This window comes from Callospermophilus lateralis, unplaced genomic scaffold, assembly GCF_048772815.1.
Source record: "Callospermophilus lateralis isolate mCalLat2 unplaced genomic scaffold, mCalLat2.hap1 Scaffold_107, whole genome shotgun sequence".
Classification (NCBI taxonomy): Eukaryota; Metazoa; Chordata; class Mammalia; order Rodentia; family Sciuridae; genus Callospermophilus; species Callospermophilus lateralis.
In genome coordinates, this window is record NW_027510917.1 from 3,790,260 (window position 1) to 3,816,129 (window position 25,870).

Below are 25,870 nucleotides of genomic sequence, written 5' to 3' on the forward strand. Positions count from 1 at the left end.
TGAGTTTCATTAAACTGAGATTTTAAAACACAGAAAATTAAAACTATATATAACGTACCATCTGGTTGTTGTAAATTCAGGGTATGTTGTAAACAGTATAACCAGAATTTAGATAATATATATGAAAAATTATTCATTAACAAAAGGGTTTTTGTTGGCTGTTCTCATCCATTTTTGGTTCTTAACAGGGAAATTATGATAAGGTTAGGTTTAAAGGCTTTTCTAAATAAGCCATATACTTGATCAAAGTTAGAAATTGGTGGCAGAGCTCCATTGTGGCAAATTATATTCCCTAAGGAAAACATGTTTGTTCTTTTTACCACTTCATTATGAAGATCAAGTTTTGTCCACTTGGCCATGTAAAGGCTTCCTTGTCCCCTTCATGAGGACTCCTATCCAGTCTATATTCATTTCTCTCCACATACCCCATGAACTTCAACAACTCTCACATACTTGCTCACACCAAATAGGAATTTCTTAGCCTGAGAATCTCCTCTCAGCTCTTTCCATGCCTCTTTAGGAACTGTAACCTTTGCAGTTTCTAGATTTTCCGTCTGTATATGTGAATGCTCATAAGCAGAAACTTATTTGTTTCTCCAGATCTGAATGGCATAGATTTAACTCCTGTGCAAGATACTCCTGTGGCTTCAAGAAGATAAGATAAATATGGTCATTTTAATGTAGACATTGAGCTCCAGAAGCATATTAAAAAATTAACCAAAGGTTTGTAATTATCAGTTACTGACTTCTTAAGGACTTCTTAAGGAAAGTACTTATCTGGGTTTGTGTTGATAGTGTACTTAAAACAAGATCTTATTTCACATAGTTATGAATATTGACTTAAAGTCAAATCAACAATTTTTTTTTTTAAAATATGAGAATTAGCAGTTGCATTATCTAGTTGTGTAATAATGTGGTTAAATATTATTTGACAGGGAAGTATTTCTCATAATACAGAGTTAAGGAAAGCAGGTTCTCTAATAATTACCTTAAGTCCTTTTAGGAACCTAATGATTACTTTCTAACAGTTAAGAAATTATTTTTTTTCTTTCAATAAGATGCATTGGGTAAAAAGATACTATAACTGGCAGTTAGTTTGTAAGAATATGGAAAGGACAATCTGGGCATGGTGGTTTCAGGAGGGAGAGAAATAAAATATCAAAGGAACTCTTTTAAATTTCTATTGTAATATAGGTGCTTATTGAAACCATTTCTATAGGTACTGCTGATACTTAAGTAACTTCTGTTTTTCTTGTGGTATTTAATATTTTATATTCTTTGGTAGTTTATGATTCTACCTGTGTACATAACTTACATTCTTGCTATACAATTTTGTTGTACTTTGTAGAATTAAATGATATGGAGAAATGTCACTCAGACATGGTAGAAGAGCTTGGAGTGACAGCCACAGTGAGTTATCAACAGTTGTGTCATCTGACTGTTTGACACATGTTACTTTGTAAAATCATAGGCTTCTGGTGACACATAAGAAATGTGTAGTCTCTGGCTTATGTGGTTTGTTTTAATTCCTTAGGTGCAGCTATCTTCTTTGAATTCAAATACTACAAGCCTAAAAAAAGGTTTACCAGCACCAAGTGTTTTGCTTTCATGGAGATGGATGAGATTAAACCTGGGCCAATTGTAATAGAACTGTAAGTGACATACATATAGGATTCATACTGTACTAATGGTTACTAGTTCATGTTTCTTCTTAGTCCCTCTTATCTAGAATGTAACATTGGAGTAAATCAATCATCAAAGTATTTTAAACAATCATCTTTCTATTGTGGTTACAGATACAAGAAACCCACTGACTTTAAAAGAAAGAAATTGCAGTTATTGACCAAGAAACCACTTTATCTTCATCTACATCAAACTTTGCACAAGGAATGATTCTGACATGAGTAATGTGGAATTTCTGTGAATTATACCACTCAGTAGAAACCATCATAGCTCTGGGTAGCATATTCATCCTTCAGGAGGCAGGAAGTGAGCCGTACCTATAGGCCAGTGAGTCCACTGCAAAGCTGTACCACAGAACTAAAGTCCTGCACCTCATTGTTATGACTCCTTTGGATACAAGGTTTATTGTAGATTTTGAAACATGTTTTTACTTTTCTATTAATTCTGCAATTAATAGTCTTTTTCCTAATTTACCACTGTTCCTACCCTGCTTCCTGGAACAATACTGATGTAGTAGGTATGCTCATCTTCAAACTTTAAAATACAGCAATAAGAATGTGCTAGAGTTTACACATTTGCTCACTTTTGCTCCAATATGGTCTTTTGATTTGAATTAACTTCAAACTTTTGAATTGAATTGGGTAGGATAGTTCCAGATTGCTTTGAAAGGAAATTGGATCAGTTATGGTCTGTCTTATAGGCTGTTCCTTAGAGCTGGACTAAATTCACCCTTATCTGATAGTTCTACTTAGAAATAGTGTGCCTTGACCAGATCAATATCTTATAGGGGAGTGCCCCCCAGATTGTAGCTGTGATTTTTTTCCAGATGACCAGATTGTTTTTCTGAAAGTAAGCATATTTTTAGTCATGTTGATTAGTTGTTCTACATCACATTGCTATTGTTTCTAGGGTTAACATTAATGATTCTAGGGTTAACATTAAAACCATCTCTCTCAGAATAATTACAAATTTTTGGGTGGGTTTAAATCATGTCATCTAAATATAATTGAGTCAGATGCTAATGAGATACTGCAGGAACAACTGCTGTTTTTCTGACAACTGATAGTGAAACCTTAAAACCTGCATACCTTGTCTTTATAAAGTGATGGGTATGCAAAATCTGGAAAGATATTCTATTTTTTTTAAATATAGGTAGATACAACTGCCATTTATTTCCTATTTAGATATATTGACATTCATATGAAAATATGCAGATCATTAGCCTATTGTAATTTCACCATTTACATTACTTTTAACTTAATGATGAGACATAAATAAATCTTTCATAGTACACAAGGTGGATATTTGATACACAGAACATAAAAGTTTTGTGAGGAGCTTTTTTGTGGGTTACATGTAGAACCCATGTATTTTAATATTCACTATTTTAAATGAACAATGCATGAAGGGAATGCAATACTTGGCCTATTTTTAAACTAGTGTAAACCCTAATCATACCATCTGTTTGCTTTTTAAAACGAATAACAGTTATTTTAGCCCTTGCACTTCAAGAGATCTAGTCTTTAATTTTTCAGTTGTCTGTTAGGTCAATTTTGTTTACTAGATGAATGTTAATAAAACTATATGAGGCTGAAAAAATTCTCAACCAAATTTAGTCTTTTCTTTCATCTGGATTGGGTTAATTTCACAAGTGCAAAAATAGTTCAGTTTACAGTAGTTCTAGGAAATGAAGAATTTGCCTTAATAAAATGTTCACTCAACTGAAACTCTGAGTAGTCAAAATTTCCAGACTGTAAACTTCTCAAGAGAAGGGCCTCATCTTCTCCATGTCATGCTTTCCAAGGTGCTTGGCAGCAATCTGTACCCTGTGGAGTACTCAGTACCTTTTTGTTTGATGTTACTGATGTTGAAGTTGCTCCCTTAAAATCTACTATTAAAATGTAGCAAAACTGATACATTGTTCTTTCTGTTTTTTCATAGACTATAAAACATGTATATCAAAGTGATAATTAAAAAAAAAACACCTTTTTTTGTAGATGGACACAGTACCTTTATATTTATATGTGGTGCTGAGGATCAAACCCAGTGCCTCACAGGCAACCCCAGCCCCTCAAAGTGATAATTTATATGAAGAAACATTTAGCATCCTTCACATAAGAATGCTTTTTTTAACCTCTATTTATTTATGTGATGCTGAGGATTAAACCCAGGGCCTTGCCTGTGCTAGGCAAGTACTCTACCACTGAGCCACAACCCCAGCTGCCACTAAAGAATGGGGTTATATGAAAAAAAAAAAAAGAGGATGCTTTGTAGGAATGTCTTTCATCAGCATTAAACAAACTTAAATTGAACATTGTCATTAGCTTAGCTTTAATTCAGACCTGAATGATCAAACCTCCCCCGCCAAAAAAGGTGGTTTTATCTTGAAGCAATTAACACAAAACAATCTGTATCTCACAAATTAGTTGTTTAAATTTACTTTCTAGTGTGGAAGGGGATGAGTCACTGGACAATAATTACAAATATAGCAGTAATACTTTCAGGTTGAAACACTACTGCTTCACAAATGAAATGATTTTAGTAACTAAACTCAAACACAATTTGCTGGAGAGGACTTCTAAAACTTTTGAGATACAAAAGTATAATTGAATCAAGGGACAGTATTCTCTCACAACTGGTATATGGGCAGCTACCTTGGGCTTTGCTACAGAAGTGGTACAATCAGATGGATGTAAGGAGAGGCAACTATGGGTGGGTTCAGAACTGCTCAGATAAACTACGTAGAATGCATTATAGCTTACTAATAGAATAAGTACAAAAAAGGCTTTAGAGGGAAAACTACTGTTGCTTTGAATAAAAAAATAAATCTGGCTTTCCTTGAAAATCTATCTTCCTAGCTGACATCACCTTTATTTAAATGCTATTTTAAAATTAGAAGTTATAGTAACTTCAGCATTGCCTTGTGTCCTGTAGAGGTTGAAAGATACATTCAAAATTGGTGTTTGTGACTTAAATTTTATTTTACATGGTTAAAAATGGCATAAGCTATTATATGGTTTTCCTCTTACACACAGCTGCTGCTTCTGATATTAAATGGAGGCTATGTAGATTGAATTCTTCCTAATGGACTCATTCTTTTTGATTCTGAGTCATCTTCAGAAGTTTAGAGATTTTGTTTCACACTGAAGCTTTTTCCCCTATTTTGAGAATACTTAGGGGACATAAAAAGAACAATGATATATTCTAGGTTTCAACAATCCTATTACTTTCTAGTAAAGAATAGAAGAATATGGTCTAGCAGTAAACAGAAGTACCAGGCTTTTATAATTTTATTTAAATCTTAAACCTCTTAAAATGTACTGTTAAAATTGCTGTAATTAAAATTACAGCTCTGGAGAGCTAGTTGTTAGGAACATTGTTTTAAAGACAGTAGTTACAGATTCAGGACTTGCTTTAATTGATTTTTAAATAAAATATATTTGAGTATCTGTTAAAAAAAAAGAATTTAATTCAGCCCATAGTTGCTGATTAAAGACATTATAAGCCTTAGAGTTTCATTCATTCTCTCTCAGAGGATTATACTTTTCTAATTTTTTTATCATATTCCTTGAAAATCAGTGGCAAGGTATGGGAAAGAGAAGAGTGTGTGTGTACATTTTTTTTAAAGAAATTTCCTTATTAATTTTTTTTAAATTAATTTTTATTGTTGGTTAATTTCCTTACTTTTTATAGACACAACATACCACCCTATATTTTACTGTTATAATGCAATAATGGCAAAAGCAGTAGAACTTCAGGCCAAACAACTCTTGGTACTAATGTAAACTCATTTTCAGAAAACCATTCTCACATGAACAGTGGTTAGAAAAAAGTACATGAATGTGCTACAAAAATAGAGCCACAAGACTTCTCACAAGTAAAAGAAATTCCTCTGTATAAGTCCACAGTTGACCAAGGTCCAGCCTCCTTAACAGTGAGCAACAGGAAATATGCTGCCAAGTCACCATCTTCAGTTCTGAGAGTGAGTTTACATGCTTCCCCAATGGCACAAAGTCTCATGACGATCCAATGAATCAACAGACACTTGGGAAATATTAATAAACAATTTTTTATGAACTATTACAACAAAGAACTTCAGCAAGAAGGAAAATGAAGTTTATGATCTTTGAGTAAACATTTTTAGCGTAACAGTCTCTGTGACCAGATATTTAAAGAGAAAAATCAAGGTTATAAAACACCATTTCTCTGTTATCAACTGGAATACACTAAAAATAGGATAATGGAAATACATGTTCTTAAAGCATTTCCACAGGAAATGTCCATAATTATGACATTCTAAATCATTTAGCAATTGTATATGCTACATTAACTAAAACAAAGGTATTCCTTATTGCACGTTTTAAAGTTGGAAGGATACTCTAGTTTAAGTGGGGGATATTTAGGGGGAAAATATTTTGGCTCCAAATGTATACTGCACCAAGGCAGCTTCATTCTAAAAACATAAGGCATTTAAAATAAACTTTTATATATTCAAGCCAATAATCCTTCAACACAATGAATAGTTCATAGTCCACTTTCTGACTAAGTGTCAGAGGTTAATTTTATGGGCCCTGTTTTAAGGCCTGTGAACAGCCCTCACTACTCTGAGAATCGGGTGTAGGTGGAGGTTCATCTTTAAAGCCTGAAGACATTAAGTCTTTTGCAGCAGGTGGTGGCCCATAGTCTTGGGGACCATGAGTTGGAGGTGGTAATGGGGCACCAGGAATGAAGTACTCTCTTGGGCCAAATGAGCCTAAAGGTCTAAATGGTGCAGGTCCTGGAAAAAAATCACGAGGGTCAAAAGGCAAATCCCATTGTCCAGGTGGAACACCTGGTGCATATTCTCTGAAGCCTATTGGTGGACGCATACAAGGACCTGGAAAATAAAAAGGAAGTGATGTAAATACCCAGAAATTTCTGAACTTGGGTGATTTCAAGTATGTTAATATAGTCTTTAATTTCTCCCAAGCCTAGAACATCAACTGGTGAACATCCTGACTTGCCAGATGAGGCAAACTGAAATAGAACAAGTTTAGGTTATAGCCTGGCCAACCAGCCATGAAGCAACATATTAAGGATTTAAACATGGCTCTACCTAGCTCCAGGCTTATCTTTTTTCTTTCCCTACTATATAATTGCAGAATTATTTCTATCTCAAAAGAGCTCCATTTATATTTGGAAGTACTATATTACCATGACAAGATGATAGATTATGAAATAAGAACTTTACTACATCAAAGAAATTTTGATAAAAGGAAATCCCACTATTTATTATTGTATCCATTAAAAATTCATGAAGTATTTCAGCATGGACTTTACACATGCCATCAGAATCAAGGTGCATGCCCCCTGGAAAAGGCCTTCCACAGCCACCTAATTAAATCAGCAACATTTATTAGGTCACTGTTAAATCCTCCTCTTTAACACTTCCCTCTGACTTTTCTCAAGGTAAGGAGGGTTTGACTTTTCCTTTTATATATTCTATAACCTACTTCTTATGCTTCCATTATGGGTGATTACAAACTTTATGTTATAGGATTTTCATATCTGTGACAAAATTTTAAGTTATGGCATGTGTCTCATCCACCTTTCCATCTATTGCAGTGCATATCAACATATTTTCAACAAACATCTGCAGAAGTAATATTTGTGGCTTTTCGCTATATAGCCCCTTATCCTTGTCTATGAGATAGCTATTGCCTATCTCAGTATAAGATTATGTAGTGTCCCATATATCCCAGAAAACTGGAGGAAAAGTTAAAATGTACTCAGTTGTATCCTTTCATTGTTAAGACCTGAGATAGCAACCAACTGTTTTAGCAAGCAATAGAAATGAAAGATGAATGTGATTTATAAGTCAATCACTACTGTTCAGATCATCATACCAAATGGTGGAGGAATTGGCCGAGGCCCAAAAGGCCTACCGAGCTGAAATGGCGGTCCATACCAAAAGGGAGGTGGTGGAGGCCGTCCCATTGGGGGTTCCATAGGGGGGCCCATGAAGGGTACCCCTGAGAAAGGAGGGGGCCCTTTCATAGCCATATTAACCTGCAATTTAAGATTTGAAAGCAGTTAAAAGTTTTAAAATTCCTATGTATTAAGACAAAGTACCAACACCGATAAAAGCTAAAACCCAAAACAGGCACCTGTCCAGAGAATACCATCAGTGCAACAAAACTCTACCCACCCCTCCTGTGTATTCCCACTGACAGCTTACAGAAGTTAGAAGGATTCCACAAGAGGGAGCAGTTTGTTAGTGATTATATCTGCACAGGAAAGGGAAAGGCAAGAGGACTGGCAGAGGTTATTAACAGAGGTGATTTCTGACCAGTATGTCATGCTGTATTCACTACAACCTATTTCAAAGGGAGTCCCCCCCTCCCCATCACTTCCCTTTCATCACAGTAGCTCATTACTTCCATATTAAGAATGAACAGAATAAAATGAAAAATACATTCTGTACCCATGTAATAATAGCTACTATTCAGAGTATCTTCAGTAAGTCTTTCATAATTATTCAACCTCTGAGATCTTTAAGTAGACTGTCTTGTTTTAAATAAGAGGGAACAAAAGCAAATGGATTATCATAATTTGTTGAAGGCCACACTGCATATTAAAGGGTCTCAATCCCAGGTTTGCCTCCAAGCCATGCTTTTCCCACCTCTACTCCTCTATAACAACGGGTCTTTGCTCTCTTTTAAATCTTCTACTACAAAGGGGTTTGGGGGTCTTATCTAAGCTGCCCTTAGATTGCTCCAGAGATGTATATTCCTGGAATATGTATACACTGGAACTTGAGAAGTATTTTCCAACACAATGCTATATACACAAATTAGGAAGACAAGGCTTTAATATTTACTTTCATTTACTGTACACCATTTGAGATATTGATTTATCATTTCCTATGAGTAGTGAGTTTGAAACTAAACAATTAAAAATTTATTTTATTATAGAGCTGCAGAAGACCTACCAGATATAATAGCAACACAGTTACAAGAAAATGCACTTATGTGAACAAATGAGACCATTGCTTGGGACTGGCTCAAGAGGTCATTTCAGATTATCATTGTTGCACTGATACAGTATTTCACTTTCAGAAAATCTGATACCAATCTAATTCAAATCACTCAAAATAGGGTTTGCACAAATGGAGGAATTCTTAAATAGCATTCTTCCAAACAAAAATAAAAATGATGAATTATATAATTTATAATGAATTTACTTTGCCTTAGAACATTCAAAACAAAACACCATATAAAGTTAGAGTGATAACTTTTCACATTCTGTAGTTCATTATAGTTGTACACACTTAAGCCACATTTCCAAGGAGAAAAGTAAGCTCAATATTGCATGCAGTTTAAAGCAAACAAGATCAGTGTCATGCTCTGAATATCCTTCCCAGAAATGCACAGAATAAAACCCAATTCAGTTCTCAACCTCTAAGTACTTACTCCAACTGGATGCTCAGTTAAAGAAGTAATGGTAGAAACTGAGGGGGTCTCAGGTTCTTGGGGAACAGTTTGCTTTTTAAAAAACAAATGGGATGGTACAAATAGAACACAAAGAAGGATAAAGCAAAGAGCAAGTACTGTAGGAAAGCAACATGTTCCTGCACCACCACGTGATTCACAGTAACTACAGAACTTACCTTGCCCTCATCCGTCACCTTAGCTGGAGAAGAACTTTTGGAGCTGCTGTTCATGTGAGCTGGACCACATCCTGGGTCTGTTAGAGATCAAAGAATGGATTCAGACTTATTCTAACATGAAGAGAATAAAAATCCTGCATCCACAATTACAGATTCTTTGAAATTACTTGGTCTCTTTACCAGAGGCAACGGGTTTCCCAGATGCCTCAGAAGACCATTGAGTACGAGGTAAAGGTCCATCCATTGACCCTTGGGAAAAAAGATCAGAGCCCTTATATGTATTTTTCAGAAGAAATAAACCACTGGTGGACAGGTCAGGGTTCAACAATAACTAGAAAGCAACATTAAAATGGGTTGCTCAGGGGCTGGGGTTGTAGCTCAGTTGCAGAGTGTTTGCCTAGCATGTGTGAGGCACTGGGTTTGATTCTCAGCACCACACCATCTACAATTAAAAATATTTTAAAAAAATGGGTTGCCCAATACATAAATCACAATTTATGAAGAGACTTAAGTAAAATAAAGAACTGCCTTGGGTTGATAGAACAGCAAATTAATACGTACTGGTCCTAAACTTTAAGCTACAGACTTGAAGTATGTGTAAGTTGGCTTTTCTTTAGTCTGTATAACCTGACTTCCAATCTTACCAAGACTACAGTCCTATTTAGAATTGGAAATAAGACTAAGTATTTCATATTGGAAATATGTATGCTACATAAAGTTTAAGGCTACTTTTATAATATGTGGAAAAGGAACACCATAGAGATTTAATTTAAAGATAAAGGTTTACACTTCACAGTGTAAAATTTAAAAGAAAAAACAATACAGGGACCTCCAGGGGAAAAAAAATGTTTTCTATTCTAGAACAGATTTTACAGAAAACATTCACTAAGATAAAGTAAGAAATTATCTTCTATATATTGTACAGGCCCAAATTCTATGTTTTCATTAGAATATTCAAAAGGGAAAAAAATCAAAACCTTGAAGCAGTTTACTATAAAGCAACATGTGAATGCTCACCAAATCCATTTCTAGGCATATCTCTTTGATTAAGAGTAGCAGAAGGAGGTCTCCCAGCTGGCTCTGCTGTCAGTGAAGGGGAACAGTCTCCACCACTCACGGGGGATGGACCAAAAGAGCCATTATGGCTCAGTGGACCTAAAGACAACAATGCCGTGTTACTACTTTAAGGCAGCCTTCTCCCTGACACCAACCCCCACACCTCCCGCTTTAGCAAATCATTCAGATTATTTCATAACCATTACACACAGAAATAAAAAGTAATTTACATACATTCTGCACCAAGAAATAAAATAGCTCCTTTTACAAAGTGCCCCCTACCTCTCCGAGGAGGATTTTGTAAATTTGGTCTCTCCGGCATTGGTTTTACAATCACAGGTTCATCTTGCCGCATTGCCATCTTTTGGGTCATTTCCAGTAGTCTTGAATATTGAGAAAGAATGGGCTGAATTATGAAACAGCAATCATAGATAATATCTAGCATAACCTTAAAACACTATAAAACATACAGTAAGATACCAAAAATCACATACTTCTGTCTCAAATTAGCAGCTTCCCTTTTCTCTTCAGCTATAGCTCTTTCTGCAGAACGAGCTTTGAGCTATTAAAGAGAAAATATTCAAATTCAGTTGCGGTAGGCTATGCAAAAATAAAGAAAAGGGGAAAAAAATCTTACCCAATTATCATGAGCTTTCTTCTCATGCATAGCAATCTGAAAAAGGCAACACATTAAAAAAATGTTTTTAGGGATTCATTATTATAGCCTATAATTGTCTGTATTAGATATCAAAGAATTCTGCAACTACAGGACAGTATTAATTACTACCTGGTTTTTAAATGAGCGCTCGGTTTTCTGTAATTCTTCTTCCATCTCTTCAATTCTCCGCCTAAGAATTACAACAATTGAATAAAATTTGAAACATTCTGACCATTTTCTCTTTATTCCATCAGCTATACTTTTAAAGACTTTTATCATACATAAGAAAAACATTTCTAAAGTTATATGAATCCAGTGTGTTCAAAACTAATACTACAGACCAGGTGCAATGCCACATGCCAGTAATCCCAATGATTGGGAAGCTGAGGCTGGAGGATCACAAGTTCGAGGTCAGTCTCAGCAATTAAGTGGGAACCTATGCAACTGAGACGCTGTCTCAAAGTGAAAAAAAGGTCTAAGGATGTAGCTTAGTAGTAAAGCACCAAAAATAAATAAATAAATAAATAAATAAAATAAAAACCTAATACTAATAACTTCTTTATCATTTAATTGCTAGAGATTCTGAATTGATAAATTATAATTTCCTTAACTGTTCATCAGTGTGTTCTCAAGTAATTCTGCTAGAAATATCTTCCTCCTTAAAACTTTTTCTTTTTTTCAAATTATATCCATAGAAGATTTCCAAGGTCTATCAAATGCCACACTTTTGTGGGTCTTGATATAACACACAGCAAACTGATTTCTTAAAGAATTACTACAACATACAAAACCCCCAGAACTGTTTGCATTGACCAAGTTCCCTATGGTCTTGCCCATTGGGTACAAGTAAATTTTTGTTAACATTTTTCATTTGTTAAGTTGAAATTTATTTTTTCTCCTGTGTGAATTGAATGTGTTCATATCCTCTCGTTATTTATACTTCCATGCTATTTTCTTCTATCTACATAATGTAAAAAAAAAAATTAAAAAGAAAGCTAACACTAATTCATGAGACATTAACACCCTCCTTTAGAAACTGAACTCACTTGTAATTTTTAACTTCCTGTACAGCGGAAACCACCTTTTCATCTGCAGCTGACAGCTGCTGCTCTTTTTCTAGTCTCTCACATTCTTCTTGACTCTGTTTCCTAAAAGAAAACCAGTTATCAAATCAAAAGTTTCTCTTTGTGAATATCACTTCCCACAATTCTATAAAATGCTTAGGCACATAAAATAGGAATTCAAACCTGCAATTTCATAAATCAAACTCTGGCAAATCACTTACATTTTCTAACTTATCCTCTTAATTCTCTACTTACCAGTAAATAAAATAAATGTGAAAACAACATGTGCCCCAAGGGCAAGTCTCCTGTGTGTAAGATAATAAAAACTCACTTTACTTCAATGTGGAAGATCAGGACTGATCAACCTAACATAATTAAACATATTAGGATAAAGCAGGGGATAATTCTTTTCTCGTTTCTGCCATGGGTAGGACACTAAGTATATCTTTGTCATGGAGGAACTCTTTTCTCAATCCAAGACTGGTACCATATAGTCAGTCAAAGAAAAAATCTTCTAGAATATATCTTTTAGCTATGCAATTAACCACAGAACATTTTTCACAATTTAGATATTTATTTCAAAAGAATTGTAAATTAAGCAAAAAGACAAATCTGAGTTTTGATAATGTCTATCAACCAGAAAAAGAAGCCAAAGTGACCCACTATCAGAGTATTATCTACTGACAAGTTTTAACTCTGATCATGAAACTCAAGATGTTCATCTACTGACACAAAGGTAGCCACATTTAATGATTTAAAAAATACTATTTTCTGCTATCTTTGTACTACTTTAGCCATATTTCCAATTCAAAAGATAATTAACTTGAAACTTAATTTTCCATAAATCAGAAGAACTATAGTAAAAAAGGATTACTGGTACCAAATAGAAAAAGGGGATAATATATTCTTATATAGCTTCTCATTTAATTCTTCAGCAAGTATTTTATGAGTGGCTATAATATACTAGTTACCTTGTAAGATGCTAAAGAATAAAAGAGCTCACTGTTTCAGGTATAAATGATGCCTAAAGGAATATAATAATTTTCCCCACTGGCTTAAGAAAGAATATGGAGAAAACTGAATCTTGAAGGACAGAGAGAATTTTGTTTCCAATTATCAAAGAGTTAGTCTGAGAGCACTAAGAACAATCAAAACATCTAAGAATATAAAATTGTGTTTGAAGGGATCCAAGCTAAAAAGTCAGTGAAGATATATGTATGTGGCCAAGATCCATTAGAAAAAGGAATCTCAGAATTACAAGTAAGGCTGGCACTTTAAGATACTTTTCTCCTATTGAAGATAACACAAAGATATGAGTCTGAACCAAGCCTTCATTAAATTCCTGGGCTTAGAGAAAAAATGAGGCTACCAATAAAGGGACCCTTAATAAAAGCCCTAGCCTTTGAGTTTAGATTAGAAAGTACTGCACACTTAAGTGATGAACAGGCAAAAAAATCCAAAAGGAACAATACTGAAAAACATTGAAAAGACAAGTCATTTTTTAATTATCTTAATTGCTGACTAAGTTTAAAGTGACAATCTTACTCAAGTAACCTCAACACTTTTCTATAAGAAGATAACTTCGTCTTAGTCCTCAAATTTCATCTATAATTAACACAACAATGTTGGCCAATCAAAACTGACCAGGCACTCCATAAGACAAAATTCTGTGAGAAAAAATCCCACAGAAAAGAAAACCAGCTAATGGGGTTATCCGCACATGTTTTAAAATCACTGTGCTTTATATAGTCAAAAAAGTAAAGTCAAGATTATGAATTTCAGGGCTGGGAATATAGTTTAGTTGGTAGAGTGCTGCCTTGCATGCACAAGGCTCTGGGGTTCAAACCCCAGCACCACAAAAGAGGAAAAAAAAGATTATGAATTTTGTCAAAGGATTAGAAACTATAAAACAAAGAAATAGTTGGGTGTGGTGACCTACCTACAGTCGAAGATACTCAGGAGGCAGAGGCAGAATTATGAGATTAAAGACAGCTTGGAAAGCAGTAAGACCCTAGTCCCTTATGAGAAAGAGCAAGGAGTCTGGGGAGGTAGCTCAATAGTAGAGCACATGGCTCAAGGTCCTGGGTTTGAGCTGTAGTACTGAAATAGGACTGGGGTTGTGGCTCAGTGGTGAAGCACAGGCCCCACATGTGTGGGGCACTGGGATCAGTCCTCAACACCACATAAAATAAATAAAATATTGTGTCGGGCTGGGGATGTGGCTCAAGCGGTAGCGTGCTTGCCTGGCATGCGTGCGGCCCCGGGTTCAATCCTCAGCACCCCATGCAAACAAAGATGTTGTGTCTGCCAAAAACTAAAAAATAAATATTAAAATTCTTTCTCTCTCTCTTAAAAAATCCTATAAACAATAAAATATTGTGTCCATCTACAACTAAAATAATATTTTAAACCCTGAATTTTTTAAAATCCTAAACTCAATGAATGATTTTAACAGCAGATTTGGGAAGTGAAATAAATCCTAGAGCTTTTAACATAGGTCAGAAGAAAATATCCAGAAGAAGTAAATCCAGAATGTAGGAGGCAGGGGAAATCAAATTCTAATATACATTATTAAAATCAGAAGAGAGAATGAGGTAAAATCAACATTTAGAAAAAGACTCGAAAATTCAAGAAGTGTTTAATGGTCCCAAGCAACATAACTGCAAGAGGAAAAGTGGGTGGGGTGGGGAAAACTACACCTAGGCACTTCCCAATACAACTGTTAAAAAAAGAGAAAGGACTACAGAAACTAGAAGAGGGATAAGACCAAAAAACAATGATAATGGACTCCTTAAAAAAAAATTTAAAACAGATGGTAATTAATTGGATATTTTTAAATTGCTAAAACTAAGTAACAGTCAAAATTCAGTAGCCAAAAGAAAGATCCTTTAAAAATGGAAACTGGTTTTAACTCTAATCATGAAGTTCATGTCAACCTAATACAGATTATAAAGGTAGCAATATTTAGTGAATAAAATACTATTCTCTGTTTATCCTTGTATTACCTTTGATACACTAATCAAATCTATCATTAAAGGACAATGTTCAAATAGAATGAAAATAATTTCAAATAAGAAACCAACAGTGTAGAATGCAGAACTACAGAAACTTTAAATATGTGTATAAATTGAATGAATGTCTTGTGGAGTTCACAGTATATGAAGTACTAACATACAATGCCACAACAGTTATCTGATTCAGGAGCTACTTAAAGCCCATAAAAAAAAAATAATAAACCTATTAATCTATGTCAGGTTTTTATTAAATCCAGAATATATACCATGGCCTTTAAATTATGAGAAGATGAATAAAATTATAATTATATAATTATAATTCCATTATAATTTATGATTACATCAAGCTTATACAGGGGATGAGGAAAATAATTAAAAATATTTAAACTATTAAAAAGATACAAGGAAGAAAAAAAGAACAGGTCATCAAATAGAAAGCAAATTCTTCATAAACCACACGCACATATTGACATGGACAGACTTATATTTTAGAAAGTCCACTCAAGCGGCTATAGAGAAAACTACTAAGAATTTGAAATAAGTTATATACAAATATAAAAAATGTAGAATGAAGACAGATGATCTAGGTTAGAAACAGAAAAGATGACACAGGCATGAACTAACATAGTACCTGGGGATCAGTAAAAAGAGTAAAAACCACAGATGATGACTGAATGAATTTTGGAGGAGTTGAGAAAAATAGTGCTACAATTTAACTGCATTACAAAAAAATTAATTGCCATTTAGGTCATTCAGATTACTAGTAGGGACAGAGAAAACAAGTGTTCTTTTAAAAAAAAAAAGTGATAAAATGAGAAATGTTTCTTTGAAACAGGCCAGGAATTTAGAACTGGCCTGAACAAAAATTTGAGATTCTAAAAAGGTCGATTGGAGATCACAGAATTTTAGAAAAGTTAATGGAAAGGTTTCAATATTTAATGCATTAATTAGGCAACAGAAGTCAAAATACCTAAAAATAGTTAGGTCTGTAAGAAGGTCTGTCTTTGCTTTACAAGATATATATATATATATATATATATATATATATATATATATGAGTAAAATCAGGTGCAAACAAATAAATTCTGACACAACCTATTTTTAGAGAATCCAAGTATTTTTGTGGATTAAAAACTTCAAATGAACTTTCAAAAAATAACTAGCTCCACACTAAGAAGATTAATATATAAATATATTCTACAAACAAGTACTTCTGTAATCATAACTCCTAAGGTCCTTGCCACTGTTCAATTTTGTGTGAACATCTGAGATATTCAAGTCCAAAACTTGTATCATCAATAAGTAAATATTATCCCTTTTTGAAGTTTTTATTCTACTAAAACATGTCATTCCAAATCACTCAGTATTTTTAAAGGTCCAGAGTTAGAGATACAAGTTCAAAACATTAGAATTACATAACTGATCACAATGAAAGGTAATTAAAATAAATAGGGAGATCATAGAAAGGGTCTAGAACTTTGAGAGGTATTTCCACATCAGTGACTGTTAATACCATTTTACCACTTCCTGCCTTCATATGAATTTGACAATTGATTACGATGTCCTCACAGCCTTAGTTTATGGTTCCAACTACCTCAGGACTCTTAAGACTGACAATGGAAAGAAAAATGCAACTTATAGGAAACAAACACAAAGGAAAAAAGACAAATCTCTACTTATTACAACTAGAAGAAATTGTAAATAATCTTAAGAATACATAAAATTATCTATTAGTTCACACAGTGATAACAATAACAAACAATGAAAATCTTACTTTTGTAGTGCCATCTCATTTTTCTGGTAGAGTTCATTTAAAATCTCCACTTTCTGCCTTAGAGTTTTGCATTCCTCTTCCAGTCCAACTTTAGAAGACTGTAGTGAATTGCAGTCACCTTCTAATTTCTTTATTTGGTCTGTAAAGGATAAAACAGCTTATCTCTATATGTGTACAAGGACTTAAGAACTTGTTTGAGGGAGTAGTGCCAAGAAAAGTAAGAAGCATGAAAGCAAGAAGCCATTCTTTATCTTTCCAATAAAATTTTAAGTCTTTCCAACATGGCAATTTCTTCTCAAAAAGAACCCACCTTTTAGATTACATTTTGTGGGCATCGAGGCTCTTAGCATAAGTTGTAAAAGTTTTAGATCCTCTTCAACTACTGATATTGTAGTTTGTGTCTAAAAATTGCAGAAAAGAGAGGTATTCTTAAAAGTGAGGCACAGGAAGAATTCACAGGCACTATGGGACTCTTACAAAGAACTATACCCGAGAGACATCCATCATCTGCTTAATTTGATCTTTGATCTTCTCGTTCCGATCACCTAAAAAACAAAAGACTTTTGCTTTTTCTTTCCTTACTTTTAACTCTATATTCTCCTAACTTCCCCAAACTAAATAATGATTGTGTTCAAACACCAGAAGAAAAAAAAATCAATTAAATAACTAAACTGATTAGACTAATGACTTTTAAGAGAATTGCAAGCTTAGATTTAAAAAAAGAGAGAGAGAGGTGAATTTCAGGCTGGGGTTGTGGCTCAGTGGTAGAGTGCTCACCTAGCATGTGTGAGGCACTGAGTTTGATCCTCAGCATAAAAATAAATAAAAGTACTGTCTGTCTTAAAAACAAAACAAAAAAAGGTGAATTTCTAGTTTGCACAACTAAACTGTTATCTATGCTATTCTTGTAAGATAAAAGCTTTTCTTCTCTCTCAGATCTATCTTCACCTGGGCAAGTAAGTGTCTTATTTAGAAAGATTCAATCCTCTATTTTCTCCCTGAATCTACTACCAGGTGTGGTTTGAAATACTTGCTATGTAAGCAATATCCAACTTGGGAGAAAACATCTGGAAATATTTTCCTCATCAGTAAACACTGTTACACTCCCTCTCTCTAGCTTTCTGATAGTCTCTAGACTCTGTTCTCACAGCCTTAGTTTATGGTTCCAACTACCTCTGGACTCTTAAGACTGACTGTGGACCTTAAAACCACAGAGCCATAGAGATGATGAGTATCAAAATCAACTATCATCTGCATAAGAAATAAATTTCTCTTACTGTACAATGTTCAATTCTCTAAGTATTGTACAGGATGTGACTATTGTAGCTGCAGTGTACTTACTAGTTTTCAATGGGATAGAAAAGGTCAGTGTTCTTCACATGCCTATTGCTACATTATACCCCAGCAACCCACCTCTGCCAATGCAACAGACATATCTATAGATCCAGTGATATGTGTCTACAACCCTGAAGCTTAAGAAGAAAATCAGCTAGCTGAAAAGTGGCATCTGTATAAATACTTAATTAAAGACAGGAAAGCAAAAAAAGGATTCAACCTCCCTGAGACTGATCTTACCTGCTACCTCTCCGTTGGTTAATTCATCTGACTCATCTTCTCTATTTTGATCCTCAGATTCAGATTCACATTGTAACCGATTCAACTGTGTGATATAATTAGTCAAAGTCTAGAAAAGAAGCAAAAGGTTGGAAGACTCTCGATTTTAATTCAGAAAATTTCAGGAGAAATCATGAGATGAAACATGTATTTGGAGTATAAACTTACATTAATAGTATCATCTTTGTGATTAAGAAATACAAGTAAATCTTTCTGGGACTTCTCAAATGATTTGATGTGTTCACTGAGCTCAGCGTGTGATGTACACCAGTCTTTGACTTCCTGCTGCAACTGAAAAGTCAAAACACATGAATTCCTGTGGGTTAGGGAGGGGTTTCTGCACTGGATACATCAGGACTACAAGACTTAGACAAAGAAATAGAGAACCATACTCCTCGGTGGCCTGCCTCAATGGAGGGGGTTGAGACCTTGGTTAAGGAAGAGGGCAGAGTGGCCCCAACTCTCACAGCTGCAGTAAGAACATCAGAGTTCTCAGGAAGTTGACCCTGTTTATTGCATTCCCCAGAAAATTGCTGCCAATTCAAATAATTTACCTCCAGCAGGAATGGCTGGGCATATATGACTGTCTCCTAAATTTAGACTCCTTATCATGTAATCTTCCCTTGGCCAGTAAATCAGTAACTACTCAAAAGAGGATCATAAAATACTTAATTTTCTGGTTTAAAAAGTTTCTTTGAGGCTATGCAAGTTAATAACTGATTGACATTTGATAAGAAAAGCAATAATCCAAAAATCCAAAACAGATGGAGAACATATACATGCACTCAATTTAGGGAGCATGTTTAAACTTTGCATATCTAGAAAAGGTCCTACATGAATATTCCTTACCTCAGAAACAGATCCAAGAAAGATACAAGATAATGATATTCACTTCTCTAGTTTACATTATGTATGACATCAAATTTTCTTTACCTGCTCTTTCGTCGTCTTAAGTATGGTATTTTCTTTCTGAAGCTGACAGCATTCCAACTTCACCTTCTCTTCACGAAGCTTAGCTTCATTAAAGACAATTTGAAGCTAATGCAAAACACTAGAGTTAGTGAATTAATTCCAAAGAAAAAACAAAGTTATACTTTCCCAAACCAGACATCATATAGTTCTCATTTTTTGCACATTTTAGCACACTTCAAATTTTTGGTCCGCAACAAAACTAAGATATAGTATTAATATCCCATTATGCCAACTATCCCATTAACAAGAGTTGGCAGCTTTACCTCTGAAAATTCAGAAGTATTCACTGAAATGACATCTTCAAGCTTCTCTATAGATTTCTTATTTTCAATTATCTGCCAGGTGAAAACAGAACACAAAATATGCATTAGGATTTCAGTAGAAATAGTGATATGTGTGTGTGTGTGTGTGTGTGCGTGTGTGCGTGTGTGTACACACATATATATACTAAAAAAGATAAACACAACAAAATATTTGTCAAGCCATCCCATTACATTTCAGTAATGCAGGGGATCCAGCTTTGGACTAAGCAAAAAATCAAGAACTGAAAGAGATGAGGGAAAATGAAGTCATAAATATTTCATGGCATCCACAACCTTACTGTTTATGAGATAACCAGAAAAAGAGGTCAAAGTATAGAAAATCATAATGCAATAATAAAATGTTTTAAAGCATAGAAAATTAATTAATTACTGTTTTAAATAAATCAGTTCAAATTAGTAATTTTTTTTTCTAGTGATAGAGAAAAAAAATTTCCCAAGATCATTTTTAAAATTTTCTTATCTGAAGTAAAAAATGATAAAATTTAAGGGAGAATAGACTAATCTCACATACAGAAGAATTCCCAAAAATTTATAAAGATATTCGCTCCTTAAGGAAGTGGACATAACTCCCCAATCTTTGTTTGCAATGCCTGGGATTGAATCCTGGGCCTCATGCATGCTAGGCAAGTGCTCTACCATGAGTTGCATCCTGAGCTCGTAACTCTTCATACTTTAACTGTGGGCTGTGCATGGTAACTTCCAAAGAATATAATATGAAAAGGATTGGAAAGAATTTTTACAGTGACGAAATCTGATAAATACTACCTCAGCTAGGTGATCAAGCTTACTTGGGGGTAGGATATTTCAGAACATACTCTCTACTATCTTTTGCAACTTTTATGTAATTACAGAAACTTATAGAAATTGAAAATGAAATATGTAAGTAAAATTTTTTTAAGTACAGAAAATTGATTAATTCATTACTCTTTCAAGTAAAAAGTAAACAAATACTGTTCAATTGGACAATAATTTTTTAGTTGATCTGCATGTTTCCAAGGGCAGAGCAAAGCAATATGAAAATTATCCAAGGTTGAGAATAAAAATATTTCCTAGGCCCATAAAAATAATTTGTTGTATCAGTACTTAAAAGTTCCACAAAATGGGCACAGATGTGGGTTCAACTTCCTTGACTCCTAATCTTACTTTAGTTAACAGCTAGACTAAGTTCAACTTAACCAATTTTACAAAATATTTCAAAAGCCAAATTAAAGCAACACTTAGCAGCAAAACTCTTACCAAGTCGTGATTCTTAGCATTCTCTTCTCTTTCAGATTCTAACATAACATGAAGACTTTTAGCTCTCTCATCCAGAAATTCTTTAGCTTTTTCAAGAAGCTTTATTTTATCCTGGGAAAAAAGGTGTCAAGATTACTCACTCATTACATTTACTTTTGAGTTTAGAATGTAATTCCCCCCAAAGAAGGGATTTTTACCTTATATTTAGTTGCTTCATCAGAAAGAATCATATTTTGTTTCATGGTTTCTTGGATCTGTTTCTCTGATTCCTTTATCTATGTAAATAAAGCATTCAGAATTAAGATACACAAATTATAGTGCTACTATACAAGTTACTTCCAGACAAGTGACCCTTTCCAGAAGAAAGCAGTACTTAATACATATGACTGCTTAGAATTTGGATGATTTGTAGGAAATGAAATAAAAACTTTAAAATATGATTTTTAAATTAAAACAGGTAGAAATGATTCAAGCTAGAACCAAGGGAGAAAGAAACAAAAAAATAATTATACCTTCTGTTCATACTTTGAAAATTTCTGTATCAGTTCTTCATCTTTTTTCATAAAATTGATTATCTTTTGGGCAATTTGCTGTTCAGTGACTAAAAGGGGGAAATACACAAGATTATTACAATCACTAAATGAAATCCAATTACTCAATCTACTAAAAGCAAAGACATGTTATATGGTACTATGAGGAAATACTTCTTAGCATAACTATTATGCTTTTAAAAAGCAATCTATGCTTATTAGCAATAAGAGTATAAAATTATTAAAATTTAAGAAAAATATAAGAACAATGATATTTTGCTGGGCGCGGTGGTGCACACCTGTAATCCCAGTGGCTCAGGAGGCTGAGCTAGAAGGATCCCAAGTTCAAAGCCAGCCTCAGCAAGAGCGAGACACTAAGCAACTAAGTGAGACATGGTCCCTAAATATAGGGGGTTTGGGATGTGGCTCAGTAGAGTGCCCCAGAGTTCAATCCCAGGTACCCTTCCCATCCAAAATGATATTTCAATTTAAGCTTATTTCACAGATGGGAAATACAGTAAAGTGTTGTAGCTCGATATTCCTCCCTTCTCAAAACACTTTCTTTTCAGAAAATGGAATCATTTAATTCTTTGCAAAGAAAAACAGAAATGAAAGCATACTGATTCACATTACCATTCTTTAAATTATCCACTCAATTACTTAATGCATGATTAAATCATTAGCATAGAAATACTCTTCAAATGTAATACATCTGCATTACATCAATATTCAAAGTTAATCTGCCCCAAATTAAAACTTAAATTAAATCTCCCTATCCACAATTTGTTCCTCCTCTTTATCTCCTATCTCAGAGTTGGAACCATCATCATCTACTCAGTTATCCATGCTAGCAACCTAGGAATAGTAAAATTTTCAGGAGGTAAAAAAAGTAATAGACATTAAAAGTCACTGTATCTACTTCTAACATACATAAAACACACATCAAACACCAATACAAGTTTAAGAAACCTAAAAATTTACCTTGATATACTCTATCTTTTACCTAGAAGAGAGAAAAAAGATTAAATTTGATGTCAAACATCTGCTCAATAGAAACAGCATTCCTAAAACAACAGTCAGAATCATAACCAAGTGAGAATTTAATAACATTCTGGTTCAGAATAATAAATTTATAGGATTAAAAATAAGTAAAGGTTAACAAGCATTTTAAATTTAATTGGTAGTTATATTTCATAAATAGGCTCTGACATAAAAACACTAAGATATGTACCTTATTTCACAGTAAAGATGTGTGTGTGTATGTGTGTGTGTGTATGTGTGTGTGTACTCAAAATCATTTACTTGAGAATTCTAAATAACCAGGATAAAGTCTAGAAACAATGACTATTCAAAAGGAATCTGAGGAAACGATATTAAGGCATAATCTTTGTACTAAGATATGCCACTTTCACTCACCAGAAAACATCTTAGAATTCCAATTTAAATTTGGCTATTGGTTGAATTTAGAAACTAATAGGCTACATCATCTTATTTCTACAAACCACTAAATATATAGCAAGAAATCTGAAAGGGAAGACTGCTAGAAGAAAATGCACAAGCAACAAGAGAAATGACAATTAACATATTCTGGAAAGGACAAAAACAATCATTTCCTAAAGACAGCAATAAACTGCCTGATAATAAAACCTAAGCAGAAATTTTTTAAAAGACATCACTAAATTTCTTTGTAACTTAGCATATACTTGTCCTTTCAAATGTTATAAATGGTGATGGAATACTCAGATGTGTCCATGGATCATCCATGGGATCTTCGTAATAGGAAATTGCATTCAGAAAACTCCAACACAGAAAGAAATGGCATTTCTTTAATGTCATAGCCTTGCTAACCTTTTACTCAAAATGACAACAGAAGAAAATGGGAAGTAGCATAAAAGCGGTCATCTAAGGAAGAGACTAAAGCTCCAAAGTCAAATGCTGAAACTGAGGAGCAACAGCTAGGAACCAGATCCCACATAACCTAGTGAAAGAGAAACAGGTATTGTTTCTTTCTTGAAATGAAAGAAATAAGAGAGAAATATAAAGTGTTTTCATGTTTTTCCCTTCTCTTTATCCTTCTATTTCCTTTTTCCTTTTAGCTGAGAAAAAGTTCAATGAGATTGAACTGTGAAAATTCCTCACAGGAATCCAGGCAAACAATTCTTCTATTTAAGAAGGGAATGCTTTTTAAGAGATTTTACACTCAATTGTACAAGGAGAGGAAACTTATCTTAACAATGACATGTCTGATATAATTAAGAAATTAGAAAAAGAACACTCAGATTTGAAAAGATTTGTATTCAATGCTTTTGGCCTCTTTAACTGTTAGGCTTTTCATATGCAAAGTTCATTTACCTAAAATAATTTTCTTCCAATTATGTTAAATAACTATGAAACAGAATGACCTACAGTACAAACATATGTATGTATAAGCTTATATATATACGCTTATACATATGTGTACACACATACACAGAGATAGACTAATTCTGCTCAGAAAAAAAAGACTTAATGAACAAAACATTTAATGGATTTTTGGACAACACATAATCTATACTTCCAAATAAAAAGGTATTTTCTGAACATAAGATCAAATCATAAAATCTGGGAAAAATATATATAAAAGACTGGAAAAATTATCTTATCTCCTTTTTCTCATATTACTGTATTTCTTTGTAGCATTTCCCCCTGTTTATATGTGTTTATATTAACATACAGTTCATCAACATTTAAATCTTAGTTTCTGCTTTTTTTCCACTTCACATTTAATTGTGAGCATTTTCTGTACCTCAAAGCTTTGAAATAGATAAATCTGCCTACTATTCCATTAAGCGAACATACAGTATCCCCTAAATGAATTATGTTGTGCTAAGTCTTCAATCTAATACACTGTTCCACTGAAAAACATTACCAAAATCTTCAAAGCATAGTTATTTCTTTAATATAGATTACTAGACATATATGCTACATAAAAGGATATTTATCTAACCTATCCCATCTTTTATTCCACTTTTAAGACTTCGGATACGTATGAAACTACTGGTCAGGATGGCTGTAAGAATTACCAGTTCTACCAACTGCACCCACACTAAATTATTTTATAAGGTTAGTTTGACTTAAACCACTAATTTGTGTTTTAGCAACTGAAAAGGAAAAAAAGTGTGGGGGCAGTGACTATATAAAATAATCCTTGTGCTTATGTGCTAAGGTATAAGTAAGTTAATTTACTCACAACAAGAACAGTTCTCCAAAAGAAAATGACAAAGGATACCAATCCAAAGAAAACAGTGAAAACTACAGGCTCCCATGGTAGTCCATAAAAATCAGGCCCAGGTTGATACTCATCAGGCAATGTAGTAAACAGCTGAAACAGACAAATTAGAAAAAATGGGAAACCTTAAATTTATAACAAAACAGTCACAAAGAATCATGGCAATTCTAAACCAACCTCCTCGTCAGAAATCCACCTCCTCAATATTTTCCAATAGTTTCTTCAAGAGAAAGGATACTGACAGTCTCATATTTTTTGTTCACTTGCAGTGTTTTCAAGTATAATGAATCTAAATACTTTTTTAAAAAATTTATTTATGTATCTTTAGTTTCAGGTGGACACATTATTTTGTTTTTATATGGTGCTAAGGATCGAACCCCTAACCCTAACCATCTAACCCTAACCCTAACCCTAACCCTGTGCCTCATGCATGCTAGGCAAGAGCTCTACCACTGAACCACAACCCCAGCCTGAATCTAAATACTTTAAATTGAGCATACTTTAAATTTTCCAGTTTGTAACAGGCCCTATATCATCACATTGTCTAACACCTGGCTAGAATCCCTCTGGATCATTCTTTTCTCTTAGATAACCTGGTTTTTATAATTTAAAAAAATCATTTAAGACAAAAACTTAAATATATGAAAGAACTAATTAATTTTATGGCAACAAATAAAAACAATGAAACAATAAAAAGATTTCAAGCCCCTTTGGGTATCATTTGATAAGCTAGAAGAATACCTTACTATTCTGAAAAGTGTTTAAATAAAGAAAAGGAATCAAATATTTATCTCCTGCCTTAACTATACAAACCAAATATCTGTGTAAAGAATAATCAATCATAGCCAGGCGCCATGGCACACACTTGTAATCCCAGTAGCTAGGGAGGCTGAGGAGTAAGGATAGCAAGTTCAAAGTCAGCCTCAGCAAAAGGGAATTGCTAAGCAACTCAGTGAAACACTGTATATAAATAAAATACAAAATAGGGCTGGGGATATGGCTCACTAGCCAAATGCCCCTGAGTTTAATT

The 25,870-nt window shown here is 33.8% G+C and overlaps 1 protein-coding gene across 1 annotated transcript in view; it reads right to left on the bottom strand.

Moving 5' to 3' along the window:
- Positions 1-5,558: 5,558 nt before the first annotated feature.
- The window catches only part of LOC143390000 (transport and Golgi organization protein 1 homolog), a 40,210-nt gene continuing 19,898 nt past the window's right edge, over positions 5,559-25,870 (bottom strand). Inside the window, exons 7-29 of the mRNA XM_077108000.1 lie at positions 24,802-24,933; positions 22,554-22,575; positions 21,555-21,643; positions 21,240-21,317; positions 21,043-21,153; positions 19,747-19,818; positions 19,445-19,549; positions 18,680-18,802; positions 18,473-18,581; positions 17,387-17,442; positions 17,208-17,298; positions 16,898-17,036; positions 12,092-12,193; positions 11,175-11,235; positions 11,025-11,060; positions 10,882-10,949; positions 10,670-10,770; positions 10,349-10,486; positions 9,512-9,580; positions 9,332-9,408; positions 9,135-9,206; positions 7,569-7,731; positions 5,559-6,559 (exon numbers count right to left, since the gene is read on the bottom strand). Coding sequence (XP_076964115.1) covers positions 6,246-6,559; positions 7,569-7,731; positions 9,135-9,206; positions 9,332-9,408; positions 9,512-9,580; positions 10,349-10,486; positions 10,670-10,770; positions 10,882-10,949; positions 11,025-11,060; positions 11,175-11,235; positions 12,092-12,193; positions 16,898-17,036; positions 17,208-17,298; positions 17,387-17,442; positions 18,473-18,581; positions 18,680-18,802; positions 19,445-19,549; positions 19,747-19,818; positions 21,043-21,153; positions 21,240-21,317; positions 21,555-21,643; positions 22,554-22,575; positions 24,802-24,933 — 2,328 coding nt within the window. The 3' untranslated portion in view covers positions 5,559-6,245. The remainder of the gene's footprint in view (positions 6,560-7,568; positions 7,732-9,134; positions 9,207-9,331; positions 9,409-9,511; positions 9,581-10,348; positions 10,487-10,669; positions 10,771-10,881; positions 10,950-11,024; positions 11,061-11,174; positions 11,236-12,091; positions 12,194-16,897; positions 17,037-17,207; positions 17,299-17,386; positions 17,443-18,472; positions 18,582-18,679; positions 18,803-19,444; positions 19,550-19,746; positions 19,819-21,042; positions 21,154-21,239; positions 21,318-21,554; positions 21,644-22,553; positions 22,576-24,801; positions 24,934-25,870) is intronic.